Raw genomic sequence first — 27,731 nt, 5'->3', positions numbered from 1 at the left:
AACCTGTCTCTTCTAGCAACTTCACTTAAATGTTCTGTGTCAGGTTCAAACCCTGATGACTTCTATTAAACAGACAAAGAAGCAAGGAATCAAACAGACAGAATACAATTTGGCTCAATAAGGAGAAACGCGTAGACCTGTACCCTTGTACAGTCTTCCACCACGCTCTGACCAAAGATTGTACACCTCCTCTTTTATTTGGACTTTCCCTGATTACATGGCAACAGCTGTTTCTAAAGGAAGGGGGGTCGTAAACAGCCGTCGCCTTTGGTTACAAAGCTGTTCAAAGAAAAGGTGCCAGGAGGGGGGTCAGGTCCTGCTTCCTCTCCGCTTTGTAAATCTCGGGTCAAGACAAAATCTTCCTGTGGATTACAATACATCAAAGAAACCGACGCCTTCATGTCGCTTCCCATCCTGCACAGTGGAGTTTTACAAGCCTTTTGATTGGTAAGATCAAAGACAGCTTTTGTCTGCTCGCCGGGAACTCATTGAAACACAAAGTTTTGTGATAACTTAGATCCAATTATTCTGACATTCTGCTTGGTGCTTTGTACCTCCTTTTGAGAGTAACCTCCTTCTGTCCATGTCTTCTAACTTCCTCTCTCAGTTTACTCCTTTCTCTAATGTATTTTCTACAATAAATGATTGCAGCTGTCACATAATCCTGTTGGCTGTTTACTTATAAGGTCTTAGTCAGTCTGGTGTGTCCTAATCTAATGCATGATATGATTCCTTCCCCTTTTGTGCTCCCCCTTACAGTTCTTCCCGCTCCTACTGTGTTCTGTATTGCATATAAGTGTCTTCCTGTTGTACTCATGTCTCGATGTGATAGCCATTCTTTCAAAATATTTCCTTTAATGAATGATTTTGCCTCTGTCTTACTAAGAGGTACCTCACCCTCTCAAGTCCTTTCAGCAAAAGATGAATTTGACTGCTTACCCAGCAGGCCTTGCTGCAGTTGCTGGTGCTCAGCCAGGAGCAGGAGAGGAAGCAGCTGGTCCACTTGCTACATGGAGTCACCTTGGAGGATGTGCAAAAACCCGCTCCCACAAAGTCTCCTAAAGCAGGTGAATTCTTGTCGCTTATTAGCGTTGTTGTGTCTTACCGCTGAGAAAATGTAAGGTCCCACTGCCAATAGATTGCGTCAAGAAGCTGAAACAAATCCGCCACACCTGGGAAACGAGCAGTGAGATCAACAAAGCCCGGTCTGACATCAGCAGAGCCCCGACAGAGTGGTCCCAGGACCAGCTGGAGCAGGTGTCCTTGAGACTCTTGACACATGTCATGGAGCTGCAGGAGAAGCAGACGTCGTCGTTACTTCAACATTTGATGAACAAGGTGAGGATCAAATGGGACAAATTAGATACATTTTGTGTCGTTTTCAGTTAATTACTTCAATTTTAATTAATTATTTAATCCTTTTTTATTCAATAATTATTGATTTAATTATTTCACAATTTAAATAATTTATGATTTAATAGATTTCATGATTTAATTGATTATTTCAATATTTTATTATTTATTTAATCATTTAATCATGTTGATTTATCACTTGTTCATTCGTTATTTCTAATATTTATGATATCACGTTGTAATTATTTTACATTTGATAGATTATTTCAATATTTAAGCATTTATTAAAAATGTATTTCATATTTTTTTATTTCAGGATCAATCACTTATTTTTAGTATATACCGTATTTTTCGGACTATAAGTGGCAGTTTTTTTCGACTTATACTCAGGAGCGATTTATGTGTGAAATGATGAACACATTAGCGTAAAATATCAAATAATATTATTGATCTCATTCACGTAAGAGACTAGACGTTAGAGATGCGCGGATAGGCAATTATTTCATCCGCAACCGCATCAGAAAGTCGTCAACCGTCCGCCATCCACCCGATCTAACATTTGATCAGAACCGCACCCGCCCGTTGTTATATATCTAATATAGACGATGCAAGGCATTAGTGAGGTTATAAAGCTTTTGCCTGTTAAAGAAAGGAGACTGATCCAATGCAGCACAGACATTCGCGTGCCACGCTGTCACGACCCAGACGCACACCAGTGCGCAATCATATGGGAGCCGCGCTGAGCGCACCTCCAAGCGCGTCTCGCTGCCGGCGACGGCCGGGTATGGGCCCGACGCTCCAGCGCCATCCATTTTCAGGGCTAGTTGATTCGGCAGGTGGGTTGTTACACACTCCTTAGCGGGTTCCAACTTCCATGGCCACCGTCCTGCTGTCTATATCAACCAGGGTGAGCCCCACCCCTTTCGTGAGCGCACTGCGCGCGGAGTGACCCCCGTTACGCGCCCCCGGCAACAGGGGTGGCGGGCAGGTAAGCTGCGCGGGCGGAGCGCGCGGAGTGACCCCTGTTACGAGCCCCCGGCCACGGGGGTGGCGGGCAGGTAAGCTGCTTACCTGCTGCGCGTGACGCCGGCCGCGGCGAAGGCGGACGAGGCGGGGTGTCGGTGCGGTGGGCGCGGTGGTGACCCTGGACGTGCGTCGGGCCCTTCTCGCGGATCGCCTCAGCTACGGCTCCCGGTGGGGCCCTCTCGGGGGAAGGGGCCTCGGTCCCGGACCCCGGCGAGGCGTCCCTTCTCCGCTCCGTAAAAGTGTCCATCTCTTTTTCTTTTTTTTCTTCTGTTGTGGCATATGCTGCAGGTGCCTGCTCGTTTTTCGTATGTGGGTAACAACATTTAACTATGTATATATATTTACCAATTGGTTTAACTGCCACCCGCCTGAATCTATTTAAAATCTAATTTTTTTTTATTTCAACCGCCCGACCCGACCTGCGGATAAAATCTAATTTTTTTTAATTTCATCCGCCCGATCCGCGGATAATCCGCGGACTCCGCGGTTGTGCCCGCAAACCGCGCATCTCTACTAGACATATAATATTTCATGGGATTTAGCGATTAGGAGTGACAGATTGTTTGGTAAACGTATAGCATGTTCTATATGTTATAGTTATTTGAATGACTTATCATAATATGTTACGTTAACATACCAGTTGGTTATTTATGCCTCATATAACGTACACTTATTCAGCCTGTTGTTCACTATTCTTCATTTATTTTAAATTGCCTTTCAAATGTCTATTCTTGCTGTTGGCTTTTATCAAATACATTTCCCCAAATAATGCGACTTTTACTCCAGTGTAGGGATGTCCTGATCCAGGTTTTTGCACTTCCGATCCGATACCGATATTGTTTTTGCACTTCCGATCCGATACCGATACCTATCGATACTGGCCTATCCGAGCATGTATTAAAGTTTAAAGTTATTTAGCCTACTTAGTTGTCAGAATCATGTTGAAAAGGGTTTTAGTACTCTTGATAACAACTAGCCAGCTGAATTAGGGGAGTTTGAATAATACACAATGGTTGGTAACAAGAAACTGACCTGTTTATTCAAGAATAAACACAAAATAGACAAAATGATACATGACAAACAGAAATGGCATCATTGAACTAGGGCTGGGCGATATGGCCTTTTTTTAATATTGCGACATTTTAAGGCCATATTGCGATACACAATATATATCTCGATATTTTGCCTTAGCCTTGAATGAACACTTGATGCATATAATCACAGCAGTATGATGATTCTATGTGTTTTGATTGATTGATTGAGACTTTTATTAGTAGGTTGCACAGTGAAGTACATATTCCGTACAATTGACCACTAAATGGTAACACCCCAATAAGTTTTTCCACTTGTTTAAGTCGGGGTCCACTTAAATTGATTCATGATACAGATATATACTATCAGATATATACTATCATCATAATACAGTCATCACACAAGATAATCACATTGAATTATTGACATTATTTATAATCCAGGGTGTGGATGTAAGTGTCAAAAAGACAGCCAAAAGAGTTTGATATGAGAATAAATCTAAAGTTAAAATATAGGGTAGAAATGCACCCATTTGCAGGAAATGTAGTCTTGATTTTCAAAATGTTCTTTCAAGGCTTGCATGTCTACATTAAAACATTCTTCTTCATACTGCATTAATATATGCTACTTTTAAACTTTCATGCAGAGAAGGAAATCACAACTAAAAAAATCACTAATTTTTTCATACGGTGTTGATGTGGACATTTTTGCCTCGGCATTTTGATGGTGTGGACGTGTGGCACCGAACGGAGATAAGCGTCTCGACAGATGTTATAATATTTGAACAATGATGACGAAAACTGTTTTCTCTGTCGTGTCCGTGTGTCGAAAATTGTTATGCGCTTATTTTTTTTTTTTTTGATTTTGTGCGTGGCATATAATTGCTACGCGCAAAGGACGTTTAAACAGTGCGCAATTGCACAAGCGCGCACCTTAGAGGGAGCGTTGCTCGCACGGCTGCGCTAGCATCACAGCTAACGTTAGCCATGCTGCTACCTCTCTGCTCGGGGAGGACGTATACGTATGTGACGTATGACGTGACAGTATGTGACGTATGACGTGACAGTATGTGACGTGTGACGTGACAGTATGTGACGTATGACGTGACAGTATGTGACGTGTGACGTGACAGTATGTGACGTATGACGTGACAGTATGTGACGTATGACGTGACAGTATGTGATGTGTGACGTGACAGTATGTGACGTATGACGTGACAGTATGTGACGTATGACGTGACAGTATGTGACGTATGACGTGACAGTATGTGACGTGTGACGTGACAGTATGTGACGTATGACGTGACAGTATGTGACGTGTGACGTGACAGTATGTGACGTGTGACGTGACAGTATGTGACGTATGACGTGACAGTATGTGACGTATGACGTGACAGTATGTGACGTATGACGTGACAGTATGTGACGTGTGACGTGACAGTATGTGACGTGTGACGTGACAGTATGTGACGTATGACGTGACAGTATGTGACGTATGACGTGACAGTATGTGACGTATGACGTGACAGTATGTGACGTATGACGTGACAGTATGTGACGTATGACGTGACAGTATGTGACGTATGACGTGACAGTATGTGACGTATGACGTGACAGTATGTGACGTATGACGTGACAGTATGTGACGTGTGACGTGACAGTATGTGACGTATGACGTGACAGTATGTGACGTATGACGTGACAGTATGTGACGTATGACGTGACAGTATGTGACGTATGACGTGACAGTATGTGACGTATGACGTGACAGTATGTGACGTATGACGTGACAGTATGTGACGTATGACGTGACAGTATGTGACGTGTGACGTGACAGTATGTGACGTATGACGTGACAGTATGTGACGTATGACGTGACAGTATGTGACGTGTGACGTGACAGTATGTGACGTATGACGTGACAGTATGTGACGTATGACGTGACAGTATGTGACGTATGACGTGACAGTATGTGACGTGTGACGTGACAGTATGTGACGTATGACGTGACAGTATGTGACGTATGACGTGACAGTATGTGACGTATGACGTGACAGTATGTGACGTATGACGTGACAGTATGTGACGTATGACGTGACAGTATGTGATGTGTGACGTGACAGTATGTGACGTGTGACGTGACAGTATGTGACGTATGACGTGACAGTATGTGACGTATGACGTGACAGTATGTGACGTGTGACGTGACAGTATGTGACGTATGACGTGACAGTATGTGACGTATGACGTGACAGTATGTGACGTATGACGTGACAGTATGTGACGTATGACGTGACAGTATGTGACGTATGACGTGACAGTATGTGACGTATGACGTGACAGTATGTGACGTGTGACGTGACAGTATGTGACGTATGACGTGACAGTATGTGACGTATGACGTGACAGTATGTGACGTATGACGTGACAGTATGTGACGTGTGACGTGACAGTATGTGACGTATGACGTGACAGTATGTGACGTATGACGTGACAGTATGTGACGTATGACGTGACAGTATGTGACGTATGACGTGACAGTATGTGACGTATGACGTGACAGTATGTGACGTATGACGTGACAGTATGTGACGTATGACATGACAGTATGTGACGTATGACGTGACAGTATGTGACGTGTGACGTGACAGTATGTGACGTGTGACGTGACAGTATGTGACGTATGACGTGACAGTATGTGACGTGTGACGTGACAGTATGTGACGTATGACGTGACAGTATGTGACGTATGACGTGACAGTATGTGACGTATGACGTGACAGTATGTGACGTATGACGTGACAGTATGTGACGTATGACGTGACAGTATGTGACGTATGACGTGACAGTATGTGACGTGTGACGTGACAGTATGTGACGTATGACGTGACAGTATGTGACGTATGACGTGACAGTATGTGACGTATGACGTGACAGTATGTGACGTATGACGTGACAGTATGTGACGTATGACGTGACAGTATGTGACGTATGACGTGACAGTATGTGACGTATGACGTGACAGTATGTGACGTATGACGTGACAGTATGTGACGTATGACGTGACAGTATGTGACGTATGACGTGACAGTATGTGACGTGTGACGTGACAGTATGTGACGTATGAGGTGACAGTATGTGACGTATGACGTGACAGTATGTGACGTATGACGTGACAGTATGTGACGTATGACGTGACAGTATGTGACGTGTGACGTGACAGTATGTGACGTGTGACGTGACAGTATGTGACGTATGACGTGACAGTATGTGACGTATGACGTGACAGTATGTGACGTATGACGTGACAGTATGTGACGTGTGTAAGAAGGTGCGCTTGCTGTCTGTGAGAGGGAGACACAGGAAAGAGTGAGAAGAGCCTGTCGTGTAATGCCAGCAGCTAAAAGCAACTGCGTGAGAATTCACAGACCTGTGGATGTGTTGAAGGTGTGCTGGAAAATGCGGAACGGAAATTAGGGAGCAGCAGAAAAGTGGAATGTATTATTTAAATAGGTGTGTTGGAAAACACGGAGCGGAGTTTTTTTTTTTTAACTGGATCTGGATCGGCATTTTCCCATGCCTTGCCGATACACATTTTTTTGCAAATATCGGCGGCCGATCCGATCCAAATATCGGATCGGGACATCCCTACTCCAGTGCGACTTATATATGTTTTTTTCCTTCTTTGTTATGCATTTTCGGCCGGTGCGACTTATACTCCGGAGCGATTTATAGTCAGAAAATTACGGTAATTGTGTTTTTCAAGATTAAATACATTTTTCGATATTTAATCATTTATTTTACTTTGAATTATTATTGATTTGTTTATGTATTAATTTTTTAAATGCACAGTTTAATTATAACTATATGTATTCTTTATTGAATTATTCCATCAACCTATGTGCCAGCAATTGATGTTATTTGTCAGACTCACCCATCCAAGTCAATGGGCGACTCCAAACACCTGCTTGGTTACCTGACACTTCCACTTGTCTGTGGAACTTGGACCAGACAAGCAGAGAAGTGCTGGTCAGTCTCTTGGTTGAAGTTTATTTCGAACATGTGTTCAGTCACAATATGATCAATGATACTATTGACTTATTCTCATGTGTCCTTACAACATGACCGTAAAGAAGTAGGAAGAAACAAAGCTTATTTAATTGTTCCTCTTCTCATGTTTACATCAGTGGAATACAAAAGTTGTCTCGATACACAGTTAAGATTCCCATGATATCTCATTTTTAATAAGGTTTAAAACCTTTATCAAAATGATTCTTCCTTGTACTTTGTAAACACTTCCAGTTTGTCTCCTAAACTGAATCACATTAGTACATTGTTTGATTTATTTGCTTAATCCATCATTTGATTCCACATACTGATATGCTAAAGGTTTTAAGTGTTGCACGTGCATACAAATGTTTTAGGTTATATTTCTCCTCTTTTGTTGAGAAGAATTGTTGTATATTCTTGGCTAGCAGGTTATAGTTTTGCTTTGTACATGATTTTAGTTGTTTGCAAATGCACCAAATTGTGAATTTCAATATTTTTGATTCAATAAATAAAGGGTTTGTATGTTCTCTATATCCAACATGATGTATTACCGTATTTTCCGCACCATAAGGCGCCCTGGGTTATAAGCCGCGCCTTCAATGAACGGCATATTTCAAAACTTTGTCCACCTATAAGCCGCCCCGTGTTATAAGCCGCATCTAACTGCGCTAAAGGAATGTCAAAAAAACAGTCAGATAGGTCAGTCAAACTTTAATAATATATTAAAAACCAGCGTGATGTGGGCGCGCATGGAGTCGTATATCAACATGGACGGAGCTGCGTGAAAAAAGCCACCCGGCCTCTTCGCGTAAACTTCCCTTAACCACTCGCTCATCTTTTCTTCATCCATCCATCCCTTCGAGTTAGCTTTTATGATGACGCCGGCTGGAAAGGTCTCTTTTGGCAAGGTCTTCCTTTTGAATATCACCATGGGTGGAAGTTTCTGGCCATTAGCATGGCAAGCTAGAACCACAGTGAAGGATGACTTCTCATTCCCTGTGGTGCGAATATTCACCGTACGTGCTCCCGTTGTATCCACAGTGCGGTTCACAGGAATATCAAAAGTCAGTGGAACCTCGTCCATGTTGATAATGTTCTCTGGCCGGATCTTTTTTTCAGCTATCTTGTTTTTACAATATGCACGGAAAGTAGCCAGCTTTTCTTGAAAGTCTTTAGGCAGTTGCTGTGAAATAGTAGTCCGTGTGCGGATGGAGAGATTGCGTCTTTTCATGAACCGGATCCCTGTCGCTTAGTAGGAGCCATTTTGTGGTCTTTACAGATGTAAACACACAAAGGAAATGAAACGTACGGTAATATCCGCGCGCTTTTTCTTCTTCTACGCGGGCGGGTGGTTGCTTACAGTAGAAGAAGAAGCGCTTCCTGTTCTATGGGGGCGGGTGCTTACCTTGGCGGTTGCTTGCGTAGAAGAAGAAGCACTTCCTCTTCTACGGGGAAAAAAGATGGCGGCTGTTTACCGTAGTTGCGAGACCGAAACTTTATGAAAATGAATCTTAATATTAATCCATATATAAAGCGCACCGGGTTATAAGCCGCACTGTCAGCTTTTGAGTAAATTTGTGGTTTTTAGGTGCGGCTAATAGTGCGGAAAATACGGTATTATAACTGATCATTTTTGTAACACAGTTAGTGAATGAAGTGCACTTTTGTAGTTATTTCCCCATATTTCTACACAATAAGTCAGATATGTAACACTAGTGAGCAGAAGAGAATATGAAGTCATTTTTGTTCAGAACATGTTTTACTTTATTCATTATTGACGTGTTTCTTGCCACTATATTTTTAGATGAGATTTCAAGTTCATTTATCCATCCGTCCATCCATCTTCTTCCGCTTATCCGAGGTCGGGTCGCGGGGGCAGCAGCCTAAGCAGAGAAGCCCAGACTTCCCTCTCCCCAGCCACTTCGTCCAGCTCCTCCCGGGGGATCCCGAGGCGTTCCCAAGCCAGCTGGGAGACATAGTCTTCCCAACGTGTCCTGGGTCTTCCCTGTGGCCTCCTACTGGTCGGACACCTCCCTATGGAGACGTTCGGGTGGCATCCTGACCAGATGCCCGAACCACCTCATCTGGCTCCTCTCCATGTGGAGGAGCAGCGGCTTTACTTTGAGCTCCTCCCGGATGACAGAGCTTCTCACCCTATCTCTAAGGGAGAGACCCGCCACCCGGCGGAGGAAACTCATTTTGGCCGCTTGTACCCGTGATCTTGTCCTTTCTGTCATAACCCAAAGCTCATGACCATAGGTGAGGATGGGAACGTAGATCGACCGGTAAATTGAGAGCTTTGCCTTCCGGCTCAGCTCCTTCTTCACCACAACGGATCGATACAGCGTCCGCATTACTGAAGACCGATCCACCTGTCGACCTCACGATCCACTCTTCCCTCACTCGTGAACAAGACTCCGAGGTACTTGAACTCCTCCACTTGGGGCAGGATCTCCTCCCCAACCCGGAGATGGCACTCCACCCTTTTCCGGGCGTGAACCATGGACTCGGATTTGGAGGTGCTGATTCTCATCCCAGTCGCTTCACACTCGGCTGCGAACCGATCCAGTGAGAGCTGAAGATCCTGGCCAGATGAAGCCATCAGGACCACATCATCTGCAAAAAGCAGAGACCTAATCCTGCAGCCACCAAAACCAGATCCCCTCAACGCCTTGACTGCGCCTAGAAATTCTGTCCATAAAAGTTCAGAACAGAATGGGTGACAAAGGGCAGCCTTGGCGGAGTCCAACCCTCACTGGAAACGTGTCCGACTTACTGCCGGTAAGGACCAAGCTCTGACACTGATCATACAGGGATTGACCAGGGTTTTATCCAGTTGATTTAATCATCTATTATTACACCCAGAAATGTTTATTCTCCTCTTTCAATATCTGCTTCGTCTGTCTGTTGTGTATTTCTACTCTTACCCAAATAGCATTATTAGGGCCCGCATGGCCCATTGCAAAAGGACTCCCGAAGGAAGTCCTTATGCAATGGGACATAAGGACCTATTGAATTTGTAAGGTTTTATTCTTTATTCTTTATTCTTCCGCCGCCACATTAAACTGTAATTTGACCCACTTAACATGCTTCAAAACTCACCATATTTGACCCACACATCAGGACCTGCGAAAATTGCCTTTTTTTAAAAAAAACGAACCACAAAACTCAAAATTGCGGTCTAGCGCCCCCTACGGAAAAAAAAACCTAGACTGTCTGTAACTCCCACTAGGAAGGTCGGAGAGACATGTGAAACAAAAACCTTTATGTAGGTCTGACTTAGACCTACATTTCATAATAGTACATTCTTGGGCTAAAATCAACAGGAAGTTGGCAATTCCCCCTTCAAGACAAAAAAGTACTAAAAACAGTCACTTTTGCCTCTTTGAGCTGTAATTTGACCCCCTTAACATGCTTCAAAACTCACCGAACTGAACACACACATCAGGACTGGCGAAACTTGCGATCTAATACAAAAACCTAACCCCAAATCTCAAAATTGTGCTCTAGCGCAATTTTGTAATGAAACGCACAAAAAACTGCTCCTCAGATGAAAAAACTGACAAAACTGCCTGTAACTCCCACTGGGAAGGTTGGAGAGACATGAAACAAAAACCTCTATGTAGGTCTCACTTAGACCTACATTTCATAAATTGACAACCCCCAGCAAAAATCAACAGGAAGTTTGCTATTCCCCCTTCAAAACAAATTTTTTGTAAAAACCGGTCACCTTCCTTCAAAAACTATCTCCTCTGAGCGCGTTTGTCGTTTCGGCTTCAAACTAACACAGGAGAGAGATTCAAGCCTTGTGTATAAAATAACAGAACAGCGTTTTAATACCTGCTCCGGTTTTGATTTTATGACCCTTCAAAGACCCGCTGTGCTGCTGTTTTTTTAAGATGGCTGCTTAAAAGCAGGAAGCACCAACGTGCCCACACAATGCAGACAAGGTAGGTACACTAGACTAAAGTATTGGGACACTTCAGACTAAAAGTAGACAAAAGTATTGGGACACTTATGACTATCAATGGACAAAAGTATTGGGACACTTAGGACTACAACTTGACAAAAGCATTGGGACACTTGGGACTAAAACTGGACAAAAGTATTGGGACACTTGGGACTAACACTGGACAAAAGTATTGGGACACATAGGACTAGCACCTGCCAAGTTTGCGGGCCCGACCAACGCTGCTTGCAGCTTTAATTTCAATTGTACTGCGATTGAAAGATAGTCTCTTTTAGTCAAACCATCTTTTCTTGTGTTGTTATTTGTATTAGCTTCTGTGTGTCGTCCGCAAATGATTCAAACTTTTAAGTCCTTTGTCGTTTGTATAGAGATTGTAAAATGTTGGTCCTAGTAGAGGCTGCAGCCTAAGGCAGGTTGGATCTTTTCATATCAACTGTTGGTCTGAATGTGTGGAAATAACGCCGACAACTTTGTTTGACTGCTCTGGCTCAGAAGGCCTTACTTAGACTTCCTCCTCAAGGAGTACTACTCAGTGGCCTAGTGAACCTACTCAGTGGCCTAGACCTACTCAGTGGCCTAGTGGACCTACTCAGTGGCCTAGTGGACCTACTCAGTGGCCTAGACCTACTCAGTGGCCTAGTGGACCTACTCAGTGGCCTAGTGGACCTACTCAGTGGCCTAGTGAACCTACTCAGTGGCCTAGACCTACTCAGTGGCCTAGTGGCCCTACTCAGTGGCCTAGTGAACCTACTCAGTGGCCTAGACCTACTCAGTGGCCTAGTGGACCTACTCAGTGGCCTAGTGGACCTACTCAGTTGTCTAGTGGACCTACTCAGTGGCCTAGTGGACCTACTCAGTGGCCTAGTGGACCTACTCAGTGGCCTAGTGAACCTACTCAGTGGCCTAGTGGACCTACTCAGTGGCCTAGTGGACCTACTCAGTGGCCTAGTGAACCTACTCAGTGGCCTAGTAGACCTACTCAGTGGCCTAGTGAACCTACTCAGTGGCCTAGTGAACCTACTCAGTGGCCTAGTGGACCTACTCAGTGGCCTAGTGGACCTACTCAGTGGCCTAGTAGACCTACTCAGTGGCCTAGTGAACCTACTCAGTGGCCTAGTGAACCTACTCAGTGGCCTAGTGGACCTACTCAGTGGCCTAGTGGACCTACTCAGTGGCCTAGTAGACCTACTCAGTGGCCTAGTAGACCTACTCAGTGGCCTAGTAGACCTACTCAGTGGCCTAGTGGACCTACTCAGTGGCCTAGTGGACCTACTCAGTGGCCTAGTGGACCTACTCAGTGGCCTAGTGAACCTACTCAGTGGCCTAGTGAACCTACTCAGTGGCCTAGTGAACCTACTCAGTGGCCTAGTGAACCTACTCAGTGGCCTAGTGAACCTACTCAGTGGCCTAGTAGACCTACTCAGTGGCCTAGTAGACCTACTCAGTGGCCTAGTGGACCTACTCAGTGGCCTAGTGGACCTACTCAGTGGCCTAGTGGACCTACTCAGTGGCCTAGTGGACCTACTCAGTGGCCTAGTGGACCTACTCAGTGGCCTAGTGGACCTACTCAGTGGCCTAGTGGACCTACTCAGTGGCCTAGTGGACCTACTCAGTGGCCTAGTGAACCTACTCAGTGGCCTAGTGGACCTACTCAGTGGCCTAGTAGACCTACTCAGTGGCCTAGTGGTTAGAGTGTCCGCCCTGAGATCGGTAGGTTGTGAGTTCAAAACCCTGGCCGAGTCATACCAAAGACTATAAAAATGGGACCCATTACCTCCCTGCTTGGTACTCAGCATCAAGGTTTGGAATTGGGGGTTAAATCACCAAAAATGATTCCCGGGCGCAGCCACCGCTGCTGCCCACTGCTCCCCTCACCTCCCAGGGGGTGATCAAGGGTGATGGGTCAGATGCAGAGAATAATTTCGCCACACCTAGTGTGTGTGTGACAATCATTGGTACTTTAACTTTAACTTTTAAAAAACGTAATGGAATTTTACATTTTTCTATGAAGGATAAAACACTGAATATTGACAGAATATGAATGTCACACCCCCTCTCCGTTGACATATTTTACAATTAAGTGAAGCGCAACAAAAATGCAACAAATAGTGAAATATGAACGCGTAGGGTACAAAATAAACACACCTACAATCTGATGTATCACTAAGCTTTAGAACTTTGTTGTGAAAATCTCCTTCCGCGTCTGTGGAAACACTTCCCGCCCACACTGCTTAGTGCCTCGTCCGAGCTGCTGTGACGTGGATGACCATAGTAGCTAATTAGATGACCATAGTAACTAATTACATGACCATAGTAACTAATTAGATGACCATAGTTAGATGACCATAGCAACTAATTAGATGACCATAGCAACTAATTAGATGACCATAGTAACTAATTACATGACCATAGCAACTAATTAGATGACCATAGTTAGATGACCATAGTAACTAATTAGATGACCATAGTTAGATGACCATAGCAACTAATTAGATGACCATAGTTAGATGACCATAGTAACTAATTAGATGACCATAGTTAGATGACCATAGCAACTAATTAGATGACCATAGTAACTAATTACATGACCATAGCAACTAATTACATGACCATAGCAACTAATTAGATGACCATAGTAACTAATTAGATGACCATAGTTAGATGACCATAGTTAGATGACCATAGCAACTAATTAGATGACCATAGTAACTAATTAGATGACCATAGTTAGATGACCATAGTTAGATGACCATAGCAACTAATTAGATGACCATAGTAACTAATTACATGACCATAGCAACTAATTAGATGACCATAGTAACTAATTAGATGACCATAGTAACTAATTAGATGACCATAGTTAGATGACCATAGTAACTAATTAGATGACCATAGTTAGATGACCATAGTTAGATGACCATAGCAACTAATTAGATGACCATAGTAACTAATTAGATGACCATAGTAACTAATTACATGACCATAGCAACTAATTAGATGACCATAGTTAGATGACCATAGTAACTAATTAGATGACCATAGTTAGATGACCATAGCAACTAATTAGATGACCATAGTAACTAATTACATGACCATAGCAACTAATTACATGACCATAGCAACTAATTAGATGACCATAGTAACTAATTACATGACCATAGCAACTAATTAGATGACCATAGTTAGATGACCATAGCAACTAATTAGATGACCATAGTAACTAATTAGATGACCATAGTAACTAATTACATGACCATAGCAACTAATTAGATGACCATAGTTAGATGACCATAGTAACTAATTAGATGACCATAGTTAGATGACCATAGCAACTAATTAGATGACCATAGTAACTAATTACATGACCATAGCAACTAATTACATGACCATAGCAACTAATTAGATGATCATAGTAACTAATTACATGACCATAGCAACTAATTAGATGACCATAGTTAGATGACCATAGTAACTAATTAGATGACCATAGTTAGATGACCATAGCAACTAATTAGATGACCATAGTAACTAATTAGATGACCATAGTTCGATGAGCATAGCAACTAATTAGATGACCATAGTAACTAATTACATGACCATAGCAACTAATTAGATGACCATAGTTAGATGACCATAGTTAGATGACCATAGTAACTAATTAGATGACCACAGTTAGATGACCATAGTTAGATGACCATAGTTAGATGACCATAGTAACTAATTAGATGACCATAGTTAGATGACCATAGCAACTAATTAGATGACCATAGTAACTAATTACATTACCATAGTAACTAATTAGATGACCATAGTAACTAATTAGATGACCATAGTAACTAATTAGATGACCATAGCAACTAATTACATTACCATAGTAACTAATTAGATGACCATAGTAACTAATTAGATGACCATAGTAACTAATTACATGACCATAGCAACTAATTAGATGACCATAGTAACTAATTAGATGACCATAGCAACTAATTAGATGACCATAGTAACTAATTACATTACCATAGTAACTAATTAGATGACCATAGTAACTAATTAGATGACCATAGCAACTAGTATATCATGCAAAAGCGCAGATTCCAAGCTTTGAAAGACTTAGTATAGTAGAAGACTTGCGGTCATTAGAAAAGATGAGTGCACATCATAATGGCAGCTACACTTTACATCTTAAACATCTAAAAAATATATTTGGGAATGTCCGGTGGGCCAGATTGAAAAGCTCAACGGGCCGCATGTGGCCCCCGGGCCTTCATTTGCCCAGGTCTGCATTAAATCATGAAATGATTAAATTCATAATTAAATCAATGATTAAATATGAATGTGTCATTTTACAAAAAAAAAACAATTATTTACACATTTGTGTATTTAATTCCAATTATACTTAATTAAATATGATTTAAAGATGTATCTCCTCATTTCATTGTGTCCCTTTTTAAACATTATTTCCCCAAGAAAAGTATGTGTCCGGTTCAAACACTGATGACATCTATTAAACAAGACAAGAAGCAAAGAATTCAACAGAATTAAATTTGAGGAGAGACGCTTGGACATCTGTACCCTTGTACAGTGTCATTACGCTCTGCCAAAAGATTGTACGCCTCCTTCTTTTATTTGGACCTTCCCTAACCACATGGCCATAGCTGTTTCTAAAGGACATAGGTCGTAAACAGTTCACAGAAAAGGTCAGTTCAAAAAAGAGGTTCAAAAAGAGGTCGTCTGGAAATTGGGCAGATCCTACCTTTTCTCCGCTTTGTAGTCCTTGGGTTAAAACAATATCTTTCTGTTGATAACCATACATGAAAGAAAACAGAACACCTTCATTTTGCTTTCCCCCCAACACAGTGGAGTTTTGCCAGCTTTCTTGGTAGGTTTCAAAGACAGCTTTTGCTTCTCAATGTAACACAAAGTTTGTGTGATAACTTAGAAACAATTCTAACTGTATGAAAGATATATAATATATATATAAATATATTTGGAGTAATGATAATGGCGCTCGGTAGTGATGGGTCCGGCAACACCGATGCATCGGCGCATGCGTCCAGCTCATAGAGCGAAACCCTGTGTCGCTTTTAGAAAGTCACGTGACCCATCATGAGCTGTTTTGGTCACGTGACCGATACGCCAACTGTGTCGCCTCCTCTGTGCCCTGTGAGCGGCTCTTTTCTACAGCCCGAGAAATAATAACTAAGAAGAGAAATCGTCTAAAATGTAATACGTCGGAAAAACTTTTTTTTTTAATAAAAATGTGTAAAAAAATAAAATTAAAACAATTCCCAGTCCACAATCATTCACAACACGTTCTCTTAGATTTCCATGTTATGATACATGTTCACATTATTTATTGACTGTATCTAAAAAAGATAAACATATATTTTTATTTAAATGAAGATATGAAATAACCCTAAATGAAATACAATGACTTGGTTTATATTATTGTATATACTAGGGCAGGGGTCACCAACGCGGTGCCCGCGGTCACCAGGTAGCCCGTAAGGACCAGATCAGTCGCCCGCTGGCCTGTTCTAAAAATAGCTCAAAGAGCAGCACTTACCAGTGAGCTGCCTCTATTTTTTTTAAATTGTATTTATTTACTATCAAGCTGGTCTCGCTTTGCTCGACATTTTTAATTCTAAAAGAGACAAAACTCAAATAGAATTTGAAAATCCAAGAAAATATTTGAAAGACTTGGTCTTCACTTGGAATAAGCGGTAGAAAATGGATGGATGGATGGGTCTTCACTTCTTTAAATAAATTCATTTATTTTTTACTTTGCTTCTTATTACTTTTAGAAATACAATTTTAGAGAAAAAATACAACCTTAAAAATGATTTTGGGATTTTTAAACAAATATACCTTTTTACCTTTTAAATTTCTTCCTCTTCTTTCCTGACAATTTAAATCAATGTTCAAGTAAAAAAATTGTTTTATTATTGTAAAGAATAATAAATATTTTAGCTTCTGGTTTTTCGACGAAGAATATTTGTGAAATATTTCTTCAAACTTACTATGATTAAAATTCCAAAAAATTATTCTGGCAAATCTAGAAAATCTGTAGAATCAAATGTAAATCTTATTTCAAAGTATTTTGAATTTCTTTTAAAATTTTTGTTCTGGAAAATCTAGAAGAAATACTGATTTGTCTTTGTTAGAAATATAGCTTGGTCCAATTTGTTAAATATTCTAACAAAGTGCAGATTGGATTTTAACCAATTTAAAACATGTCATCAAAATTCTAAAATGTATCTTAATCAGGAAAAATTACTAACGATGTTCCTTAAATTATAATTTTAATTTTTTCAAAAAGATTCAAATTAGCTAGTTTTTCTCTTCTTTTTGTCGGTAGAATTTTGAATTTTAAAGAGTCGAAATTGAAGATAAACTATGTTTCAAAATTTTATTTTTATTCTTTTCGTGTTTTCTCCTCTTTTAAACCGTTCAATTAAGTGTTTTTTTCATCATTTATTCTCTACAAAAAACCTTCCGTAAAAGGAAAAAAAAATGTACGACGGAATGACAGACAGAAATACCCATTTTTTTATATATACAAAAATGTATTTATTTAGCTATTCTTGTTTAAAAATGACAATATATGTATTTATTTATTTAAGTGTGTATCAAACTGGTAGCCCTTGGCATTAATCAGTACCCAAGAAGTAGTTTTTGGTTTCAAAAAGGTTGGTGACCCCTGTACTAGGGCATCAAATCAGTGTCAGTTGAGTCGGTCCATAGGTTGCCTGTAGGGATTTTTAATGTCCAGCAGATGTCAGTATTTAGTGACACAGTATCGACACAGTATCAATACAGTTTTGCAATGTGTCGAAACGCTTCATGACGCCTCATCAACCCATCACTAGCGCTCGGGATCTTTCTGTGTGGAGTTTGCATGTTCTCCCCGTGACTGCGTGGGTTCCCTCCGGGTACTCCGGCTTCCTCCACCTCCAAAGACATGCACCTGGGGATAGGCCCCTCCCACCTCCAAAGACATGCACCTGGGGATAGGCCCCTCCCACCTCCAAAGACATGCACCTGGGGATAGGCCCCTCCCACCTCCAAAGACATGCACCTGGGGATAGGCCCCTCCCACCTCCAAAGACATGCACCTGGGGATAGGCCCCTCCCACCTCCAAAGACATGCACCTGGGGATAGGTTGATTGGCAACACTAAATGGTCCCTAGTGTGTGAATATTGTCTGTCTATCTGTGTTGGCCCTGCGATGAGGTGGCGACTTGTCCAGGGTGTACACCGCCTTCCGCCCGAACGCAGCTGAGTATCCAGCACCCCCCGCAACCCCGAACGGGACAAGCGGTAGAAAATGGATGGATGGATAATTAAACTTAAAAAAATAACAACATTTTGGGGTTTTTTATCTTTGAAATTGTGTCAGAATGTTTTTAAAAAGGAAAAGGACATTATTATTTCTATGTGTCAGTCAAGTAATGGAAGTGTTGTCCACCGTGTGTGTGCAGGGTGAGCAGAACCTTCAAGGACTTCGAGAAGAGTATGAATCCAAACTGCGAGAAGACCAACACAACAATCTTCTCCAACTCATAAGCACGGAAGCGTCTTCCACCACTTCACACACGCATTGGATTCAGGAACAAGTCCAAGATCAGATGACTTGTAGTGGACCCGCTGAGAACCAGAACCTCACCGCTGGACCTCCTCAATCTCAGACCACAACCAGCAGTGAAGGAAATGGAGGCCAAACTGAGGATGTACCTAATAAACAGGCTGTTTGTGCAGGTACCACCAACACAACTTTAGGATTAGGAACCTTCACTCAAACCTTAACCCTAACCAGGGGCGTCACTAGCTTTTAAGGACAGGGGGGGCTAAGCCCCCAGGAGATGCACAGGATGTGAGCGAACGTAGCGCACGAGCACAAAACTTCACAAACTGCTAACAAAGACTTAGAAGTTATTCATGGTTATTATTATTATTTTTAAAAATGCAAGGGACGAAATGAAATGCTCCCCAGGATGATGGCTTTTAACCATTTTTTTTCTTTTTCTTTTTATGTATTTATTCATTTAACATTTTATATTAAATGTCTTGTTTTTTCCTCCCTCTGAAAATGTTTAACAAGCCATCCTATAATAATACAACAGCTATTAATGTAACAATACAATAAAACAAATATATTTAATGATGTTTTTTTCATATTTTAACAATAGGCTAATGTATATTACTTTATATAGATTCTACAAGAAACACAAAACTTAAAAACTCAATTATTTACAATTGCACACACAAGTTTTTGTGCAGCTTCACTCATTGTAAAGGAAGACGGAAGTCCACGCAGGAGAAAAATGACTACAAAGATGGTGTCTGGGTTTGGGGTTTATCTTTATATATATATATATATATATATATATATATATATATATATATATATATATATATATATATATATATATATATATATATATATATATATATATATATGAAAGACTTAAAGGTATACTAGAGGATGTTGTGGATCATGTTGACTATTGGTCCTCCTAATTGTCAATCACTCTGGTGATGTTACGTAAGGATAGATATATATATATATATATATATATATATATATATATATATATATATATATATATATATATATATATATATATATATATATCAAAACAAATTGCTTATCAATAAGCCATTTTTTATTTATTTTTTTATTACAACGCCAAAATAGTCCTAACAACGCCAATGTAATTCTGTAGCACTTTGAGATTTGGAATCAAATGTAAAGTAGATTATGAATACAATCTAATATATAAATAATATGTGTATATATATATATATATATATATATATATATATATATATATATATATATATATATATATATATGTCCTTAAGTAACATCACCAGAATGATTGACAATTAGGAGGACCAATAGTCAACATGATCCACCCAGAAATAAATAAAACAAATGGCTTATCGATAAGCCATTTAAAAAAAAATGGTTTTAATATTTATTTATATGTATCATTATTCCCCTACTCACCTTTCCAATAGAGGCCTCTCCCCTCTCACTTTATGTGCTTCTCTGCCCTGACTCCTACAGGTCAATAGGGGTTGTGGAGTGATTATTATTATTATCCACTGATGATAGTAATATGTGAATGAGCACAGCTCCTGTTCTCCTCCATGTGTAAAGTGAGAAACACAGCTGATGCTCCAGAAGGAAGTAACCCCAAAGATAGCAAATGGTAAAAAAAGAGTGCACATTTAACTTTATAAATAATCAGGACCTTCATGATGCATTTCGGGCTAACTAGCTAACTAAGTAGCAGCATTGTTTTAGAGCGGGAATGTAACTTTTTGTCAAACACAGACCTGGTTTAAAGTGGAGCTAGTACATTTTACTACAAGCAGTGATGAATACTTACTTTCTTGAAAAAGTTTCTTATGTCCATTTTGCATCCGTTCACGTTCTTGTTCTGCAGTGCTGTGTGCTAATGTGCTTCGTACACCTGCAGGACCGCAAGCAAGGTCGCAGACAAAATGCGGACTGGATTTTGAGTGATGTGGGCATTTTCTATATGAACAAGTGCAATGGATTGGATAGCGACGCACTAAAGGGGCTCTCTACCTTACGCTATGAAGTGAGGGGAAACTGAGTGAATATATATCATTATTTATTTAAACTCATATTCGGGCCACTTTATAATGAATATTTCGGCATGTATTTGTAAAAAAAAATATATATATATATATATATATATATAACACCAAATTATTTAGGGGGGCTTGAGCCCCCCTAAAATAGGCCTAACAACGCCAATGACCCTAACCTTGGTCATAACCACAAGCATAACCCGAGTGTTCAACAACACCCACGTGGGTCCAAATCTAGTCAGGGTTTTTTCAGCTGGGGTTGGGCCAAGAAAGTCTAACTCAGTCTTTGGATGTTTTTGGAACTGAAAAATTGTTGTTGCTTGGAATCTGATATGGATTATTATCTAGTTATTTTCTTCTGATGTTCAACCAATCAGAAGGCACTTCATGTTGGAGTGCAGAGGGATGGGCTTTCTGGCTGAAATTAATTTGTATTATTTAGCTCTCTTCTCTCACAGTTAGCTCATTTTTTTTATATTTGAGGAAGAAATTTAATGGTGAATCTAAATGTTAAATCTAAATGATAAATATTATATCTAAATCTAAGTGTTAAGTGTAAATGTTGAATATAAATATACACGTTAAATGTAAATGGTAAAAGTAAATGTTACATCTAAATGTTAAACAATAAATCAACATGTCAAATGTTAGATATAAATGTTCAATCTAAATGTTAAATATAAATGATATAAATCTGAGGAATACATCTAATGCTAAATTTAAATTTAAATGTTATATCTAAATCTAAATGTTAAATTTGAATGTTATATATAAATCTAAATGTTAAATATATGTTTTATCTAAATTTAAATGTTATATCTACATCTAAATGTTAAATCTACGTGTTAAATCTAAATCCAAATGTTATATCTAAATGTTAAATCCAAATGTTATATCTACATTTAAATGTTAAATCTACATGTTAAATCTAAATTGAAATGTTATATCTAAATCTAAATGTTAAATTTGAATGTTATACAGTATATAAATTGAAATGTTAAATATATATGTTTTATCTAAATCTAAATGTAATATCTACATCTAAATGTTAAATCTACATGTTGAATCTAAATCCAAATGTTGTATCTAAATGTTAAATCCAAATGTTATATTTACATTTAAATGTTAAATCTACGTGTTAAATCTAAATCCAAATGTTATATCTAAATGTTAAATCCAAATGTAAGATCTACATCTAAATGTTAAATCTACATGTTGAATCTAAATCCAAATGTTATATCTAAATGTTAAATCCAAATGTTATATCTACATTTAAATGTTAAATCTACATGTTAAATCTAAATTTAAATGTTATATCTAAATCTAAATGTTAAATTTGAATGTTATACAGTATATAAATTGAAATGTTAAATATATATGTTTTATCTAAATCTAAATGTAATATCTACATCTAAATGTTAAATCTACATGTTGAATCTAAATCCAAATGTTGTATCTAAATGTTAAATCCAAATGTTATATCTACATTTAAATGTTAAATCTACGTGTTAAATCTAAATCCAAATGTTACATCTACATATAAATGTTAAATCTACATGTTGAATCTAAATCCAAATGTTGTATCTAAATGTTAAATCCAAATGTTATATCTACATTAAAATGTTAAATCTACATGTTAAATCTAAATTGAAATGTTATATCTAAATCTAAATGTTAAATTTGAATGTTATACAGTATATAAATTGAAATGTTAAATATATATGTTTTATCTAAATCTAAATGTAATATCTACATCTCAATGTTAAATCTACATGTTGAATCTAAATCCAAATGTTGTATCTAAATGTTAAATCCAAATGTTATATCTACATTTAAATGTTAAATCTACATGTTAAATCTAAATCCAAATGTTATATCTAAATGTTAAATCCAAATGTTATATCTACATTTAAATGTTAAATCTACATGTTAAATCTAAATTTAAATGTTATATCTAAATCTAAATGTTAAATTTGAATGTTATACAGTATATAAATTGAAATGTTAAATATATATGTTTTATCTAAATCTAAATGTAATATCTACATCTAAATGTTAAATCTACATGTTGAATCTAAATCCAAATGTTGTATCTAAATGTTAAATCCAAATGTTATATTTACATTTAAATGTTAAATCTACGTGTTAAATCTAAATCCAAATGTTATATCTAAATGTTAAATCCAAATGTTATATCTACATTTAAATGTTAAATCTACATGTTAAATCTAAATTTAAATGTTATATCTAAATCTAAATGTTAAATTTGAATGTTATACAGTATATAAATTGAAATGTTAAATATATATGTTTTATCTAAATCTAAATGTAATATCTACATCTCAATGTTAAATCTACATGTTGAATCTAAATCCAAATGTTGTATCTAAATGTTAAATCCAAATGTTATATCTACATTTAAATGTTAAATCTACATGTTAAATCTAAATCCAAATGTTATATCTAAATGTTAAATCCAAATGTTATATCTACATTTAAATGTTAAATCTACATGTTAAATCTAAATTTAAATGTTATATCTAAATCTAAATGTTAAATTTGAATGTTATACAGTATATAAATTGAAATGTTAAATATATATGTTTTATCTAAATCTAAATGTAATATCTACATCTAAATGTTAAATCTACATGTTGAATCTAAATCCAAATGTTGTATCTAAATGTTAAATCCAAATGTTATATTTACATTTAAATGTTAAATCTACGTGTTAAATCTAAATCCAAATGTTATATCTAAATGTTAAATCCAAATGTTATATCTACATCTAAATGTTAAATCTACATGTTGAATCTAAATCCAAATGTTATATCTAAATGTTAAATCCAAATGTTCATTTAAAATCCAAATGTTGTATCTAAATCTAAATAATATATCCAAATATAAATGTAAATGATAAATATAAATGTTAAATGATAAATCTAAATGTAAATGTTAAAAATACATTTTGAATATGAATGTGGCGTCCAAGTCGAAATATTGAATGCACATTTTTTGTCAAGTTTAAGCTAAAAAAAGCTAAAAACATTTATATTTAACTTTTACATTAAATATTTTACATCAATTTTAGATTCAACATTTATCAAGTTTAAGCTAAAAAGGCTAAAAACATTTATATTTAACTTTTATATTAAATATTTTACATCAATTTTCGATTTAACATTTAGATTTGTATTTAACATTTAGATTGATAACTAACATTCATATTTAGGATTTAATATTCAAATGTAGATGCAACATTTCAAGTCACCATTTAATTTCTACCTCAAATGTGAAGAAAAGTGAGCAAAATATCAAAAATGTATCAGCTAGAAAAGTGTGATGGAGTGTTTACATTGAGCACCCTAGATTGAGGCGGGTTAGTAGCCCTAACTAACCATAGCCTAACCTTAACCACAAGCTGCCAAAGCCTAACCTTGTAAGTAAGGGTTAGATTCGCTTTGTCAGCCTGGTTATTTTTGTCATGGCAGACTTTTTGACTGGACCTCATTAAAAAGATCTTCATAATCATGAAATATTGCAGAAAGTGATCACACAACTTTGTGTTTCAATGAGCAGACAAAAGCTGTCTTTGATCTTACCAATCAAAAGGCTTGTAAGACTCCACTGTGTAGGATGGGAAGCGACATGAAGGTGTCGGTTTCTTTGATCTATTGTAATCCACAGGAAGATTTTGTCTTGACCCGAGATCTACAAAGCGGAGAGGAAGCAGGACCTGACCCCCCTCCGGGCACCTTTTCTTTGAACTGTTTTCAACCAAAGGCGAAGGCTGTTTACGACCCCCCTTCCTTTAGAAACAGCTGTTGCCATGTAATCAGGGAAAGTCCAAATAAAAGAGGAGGCGTCCAACCTTTCGTCAGAGCGCGGTGGAAGACTGTACAAGAGTACAGCCCAGACGTTTCTCCTCAATGAGCTAAATTGAATGATGTCTCTGTTTAATTCCTTGCTTCTTGTCTGTTTAATAGATGTCATCGGTGTTTGAACCTGATTTTTATTCCCAGGGTGTGGATTGACACTTGGGAGTCTGCCCTACTTGGAGGTCTCCTGTGTGGCAGCTAAAGTGGATGAAGAAGCTGAGGAGGAGGAGGAAAGTCAAACAAAAAACCAGGATGAGGAAGAGGATGCTCTCATACTTCTGGCTCGGAGCTCACAGAAAGAGGACCACGCTCGTCCTGAGGAAGACAATGTCAACGTCCAAACGGAGACTTTGGAAGGACAAAGCACGGCTGGGAAAAGGGAGATGGAGAAGTTGAGGTCTTGTCTGAGTCCCATCCCTCACGCCGTCTTAGAACTGCAGGACTCTTTGGACGTGAAGCGACATCACCTGGCGCCTGCGACGTCCAGTCAGACAGTCCATAAGGCCGAGGTGAAGGTGGGTGTGTGCGCCGCTGAGGGCCGGCCTCCTGGCATAGACGCTCGCTGGTTGTCTAGGGCAGTCTTTTTCAACCTTTTTGAAGCCAAGGCACATTTTTTTCATTGAAAAAATCCAGTAGAAAATGTTAAAAATGAAACTCAATATGGTTAATGGTATTAAGTGTATATATAATGTGTGTGTATATGTATACAGTTATATATATGTATACATACATAGTTATGTATACATATATACATACATAGTTATATATATGTAACTGTTATATATATGTATACATACATATATGTATATATATATATATAGTTATATATGTATATATACACACACACATATATATATATATATATATATATACACATATATATATATACACATGTACACACACACATATATATATATATATATATATATATATATATATTATATACATTATATATACACTTACACTTAATACATATACACATACACACACATATATATATATATATATATATACACATATATATATATATATATACATATATATATATATATATATGCACATATATATATGTATATATATTTATATATACACATATATATACGTATATATATACATATATATACATGTGTATATATATATATATATATAAATATATGTATATGTATACACATAAATACATATACTGTGTATATATATATATACACACATAAATACATATACTGTGTGTGTATATATATATATACATATATATATATACACACACATATATACACATTTTTCCACACACATATATGTATATTAGAGATGCGCGGATAGGCAATTATTTCATCCGCAACCGCATCAGAAAGTCGTCAACCATCCGCAATCCACCCGATCTAACATTTGATCAGAACCGCACCCGCCCGTTGTTATATATCTAATATAGACGATGCAAGGCATTAGTGAGGTTATAAAGCTTTTGCCTGTTAAATAAAAGGAGACTGATCCAATACAGCACAGACATTCGCGTGCCACGCTGTCACGACCCAGACGCACACCAGTGCGCAATCATATGGGAGCCGCGCTGAGCGCACCTCCAAGCGCGTCTCGCTGCCGGCGACGGCCGGGTATATGGGCCCGACGCTCCAGCGCCATCCATTTTCAGGGCTAGTTGATTCGGCAGGTGGGTTGTTAGACACTCCTTAGCGGGTTCCAACTTCCATGGCCACCGTCCTGCTGTCTATATCAACCAGGGTGAGCCCCACCCCTTTCGTGAGCACACTGCGCGCGGAGTGACCCCTGTTACGCGCCCCCGGCAACAGGGGTGGCGGGCAGGTAAGCTGCGCGGGCGGTGCGCGCGGAGTGACCCCTGTTACGAGCCCCCGGCCACGGGGGTGGCGGGCAGGTAAGCTGCTTACCTGCAGCACGTGACGCCGGCCGCGGCGAAGGCGGACGAGGCGGGGTGTCGGTGCGGTGGGCGCGGTGGTGACCCTGGACGTGCGTCGGGCCCTTCTCGCGGATCGCCTCAGCTACGGCTCCCGGTGGGGCCCTCTCGGGGGAAGGGGCCTCGGTCCCGGACCCCGGCGAGGCGTCCCTTCTCCGCTCTGTAAAAGTGTCCATCTCTTTTCTTTTTTTTCTTCTGTTGTGGCATATGCTGCAGGTGCCTGCTCGTTTTTCGTATGTGGGTAACAACATTTAACTATGTATATATATTTACCAATTGGTTTAACTGCCACCCGCCTGAATCTATTTAAAATCTTTTTTTTTTTTAACCACCCGACCCGACCCGCGGATAAAATCTAATTTTTTTAAATTTAATTCGCCCGATCTGCGGATAATCCGCGGACTCCGCGGTTGTGCCCGCAAACCGCGCATCTCTAATGTATATATATGTATATAAATATATATATATGTGTGTGTATATATATATATGTGTGTGTATATATATATATGTGTGTATATATATAGATATATATGTGTGTGTATATATATATATGTGTGTGTATATATATATATGTGTGTATATATATATGTGTGTATATATATATATATATATATGTGTGTGTGTATATATATATATATATATGCATATATGTGTATATATATATGTGTGTATGTGTATATGTATTAAGTGTATACATAATGTGTATATATATATGTGTATATGTGTGTGTGTATAAAGTCCTTGTCATGAAATGTACAGGACAGGCCAGTGATGTCGTCGCTGGAAAGAGAGAAGACGGTGCGTGAGCTGGTGGACGTGCAGAGGCGGGCGGAGAGGAAGCAGCAGCGACACCGAGAAAGACAGCAGCTGC

The 27,731-nt window shown here is 38.8% G+C and overlaps 1 protein-coding gene across 1 annotated transcript in view; it reads left to right on the top strand.

The window, feature by feature from the left end:
* Window positions 1-27,731, top strand: part of LOC133612190 (uncharacterized) — a 48,781-nt gene that overhangs the window by 18,004 nt on the left and 3,046 nt on the right. Inside the window, exons 10-14 of the mRNA XM_072913868.1 lie at window positions 947-1,067; window positions 1,139-1,338; window positions 18,913-19,189; window positions 25,081-25,451; window positions 27,620-27,731. The exon at window positions 27,620-27,731 is cut by the window's right edge and continues 2 nt beyond it. Of these exons, the coding sequence (XP_072769969.1) occupies window positions 947-1,067; window positions 1,139-1,338; window positions 18,913-19,189; window positions 25,081-25,451; window positions 27,620-27,731 (1,081 nt within the window). The remainder of the gene's footprint in view (window positions 1-946; window positions 1,068-1,138; window positions 1,339-18,912; window positions 19,190-25,080; window positions 25,452-27,619) is intronic.

This window comes from Nerophis lumbriciformis, linkage group LG10 (assembly GCF_033978685.3).
Source record: "Nerophis lumbriciformis linkage group LG10, RoL_Nlum_v2.1, whole genome shotgun sequence".
Taxonomy (NCBI): domain Eukaryota; kingdom Metazoa; phylum Chordata; class Actinopteri; order Syngnathiformes; family Syngnathidae; genus Nerophis; species Nerophis lumbriciformis.
The sequence above is the reverse complement of the archived record's forward strand: the minus strand, read 5'-3'. Positions and strand labels throughout refer to the sequence as shown.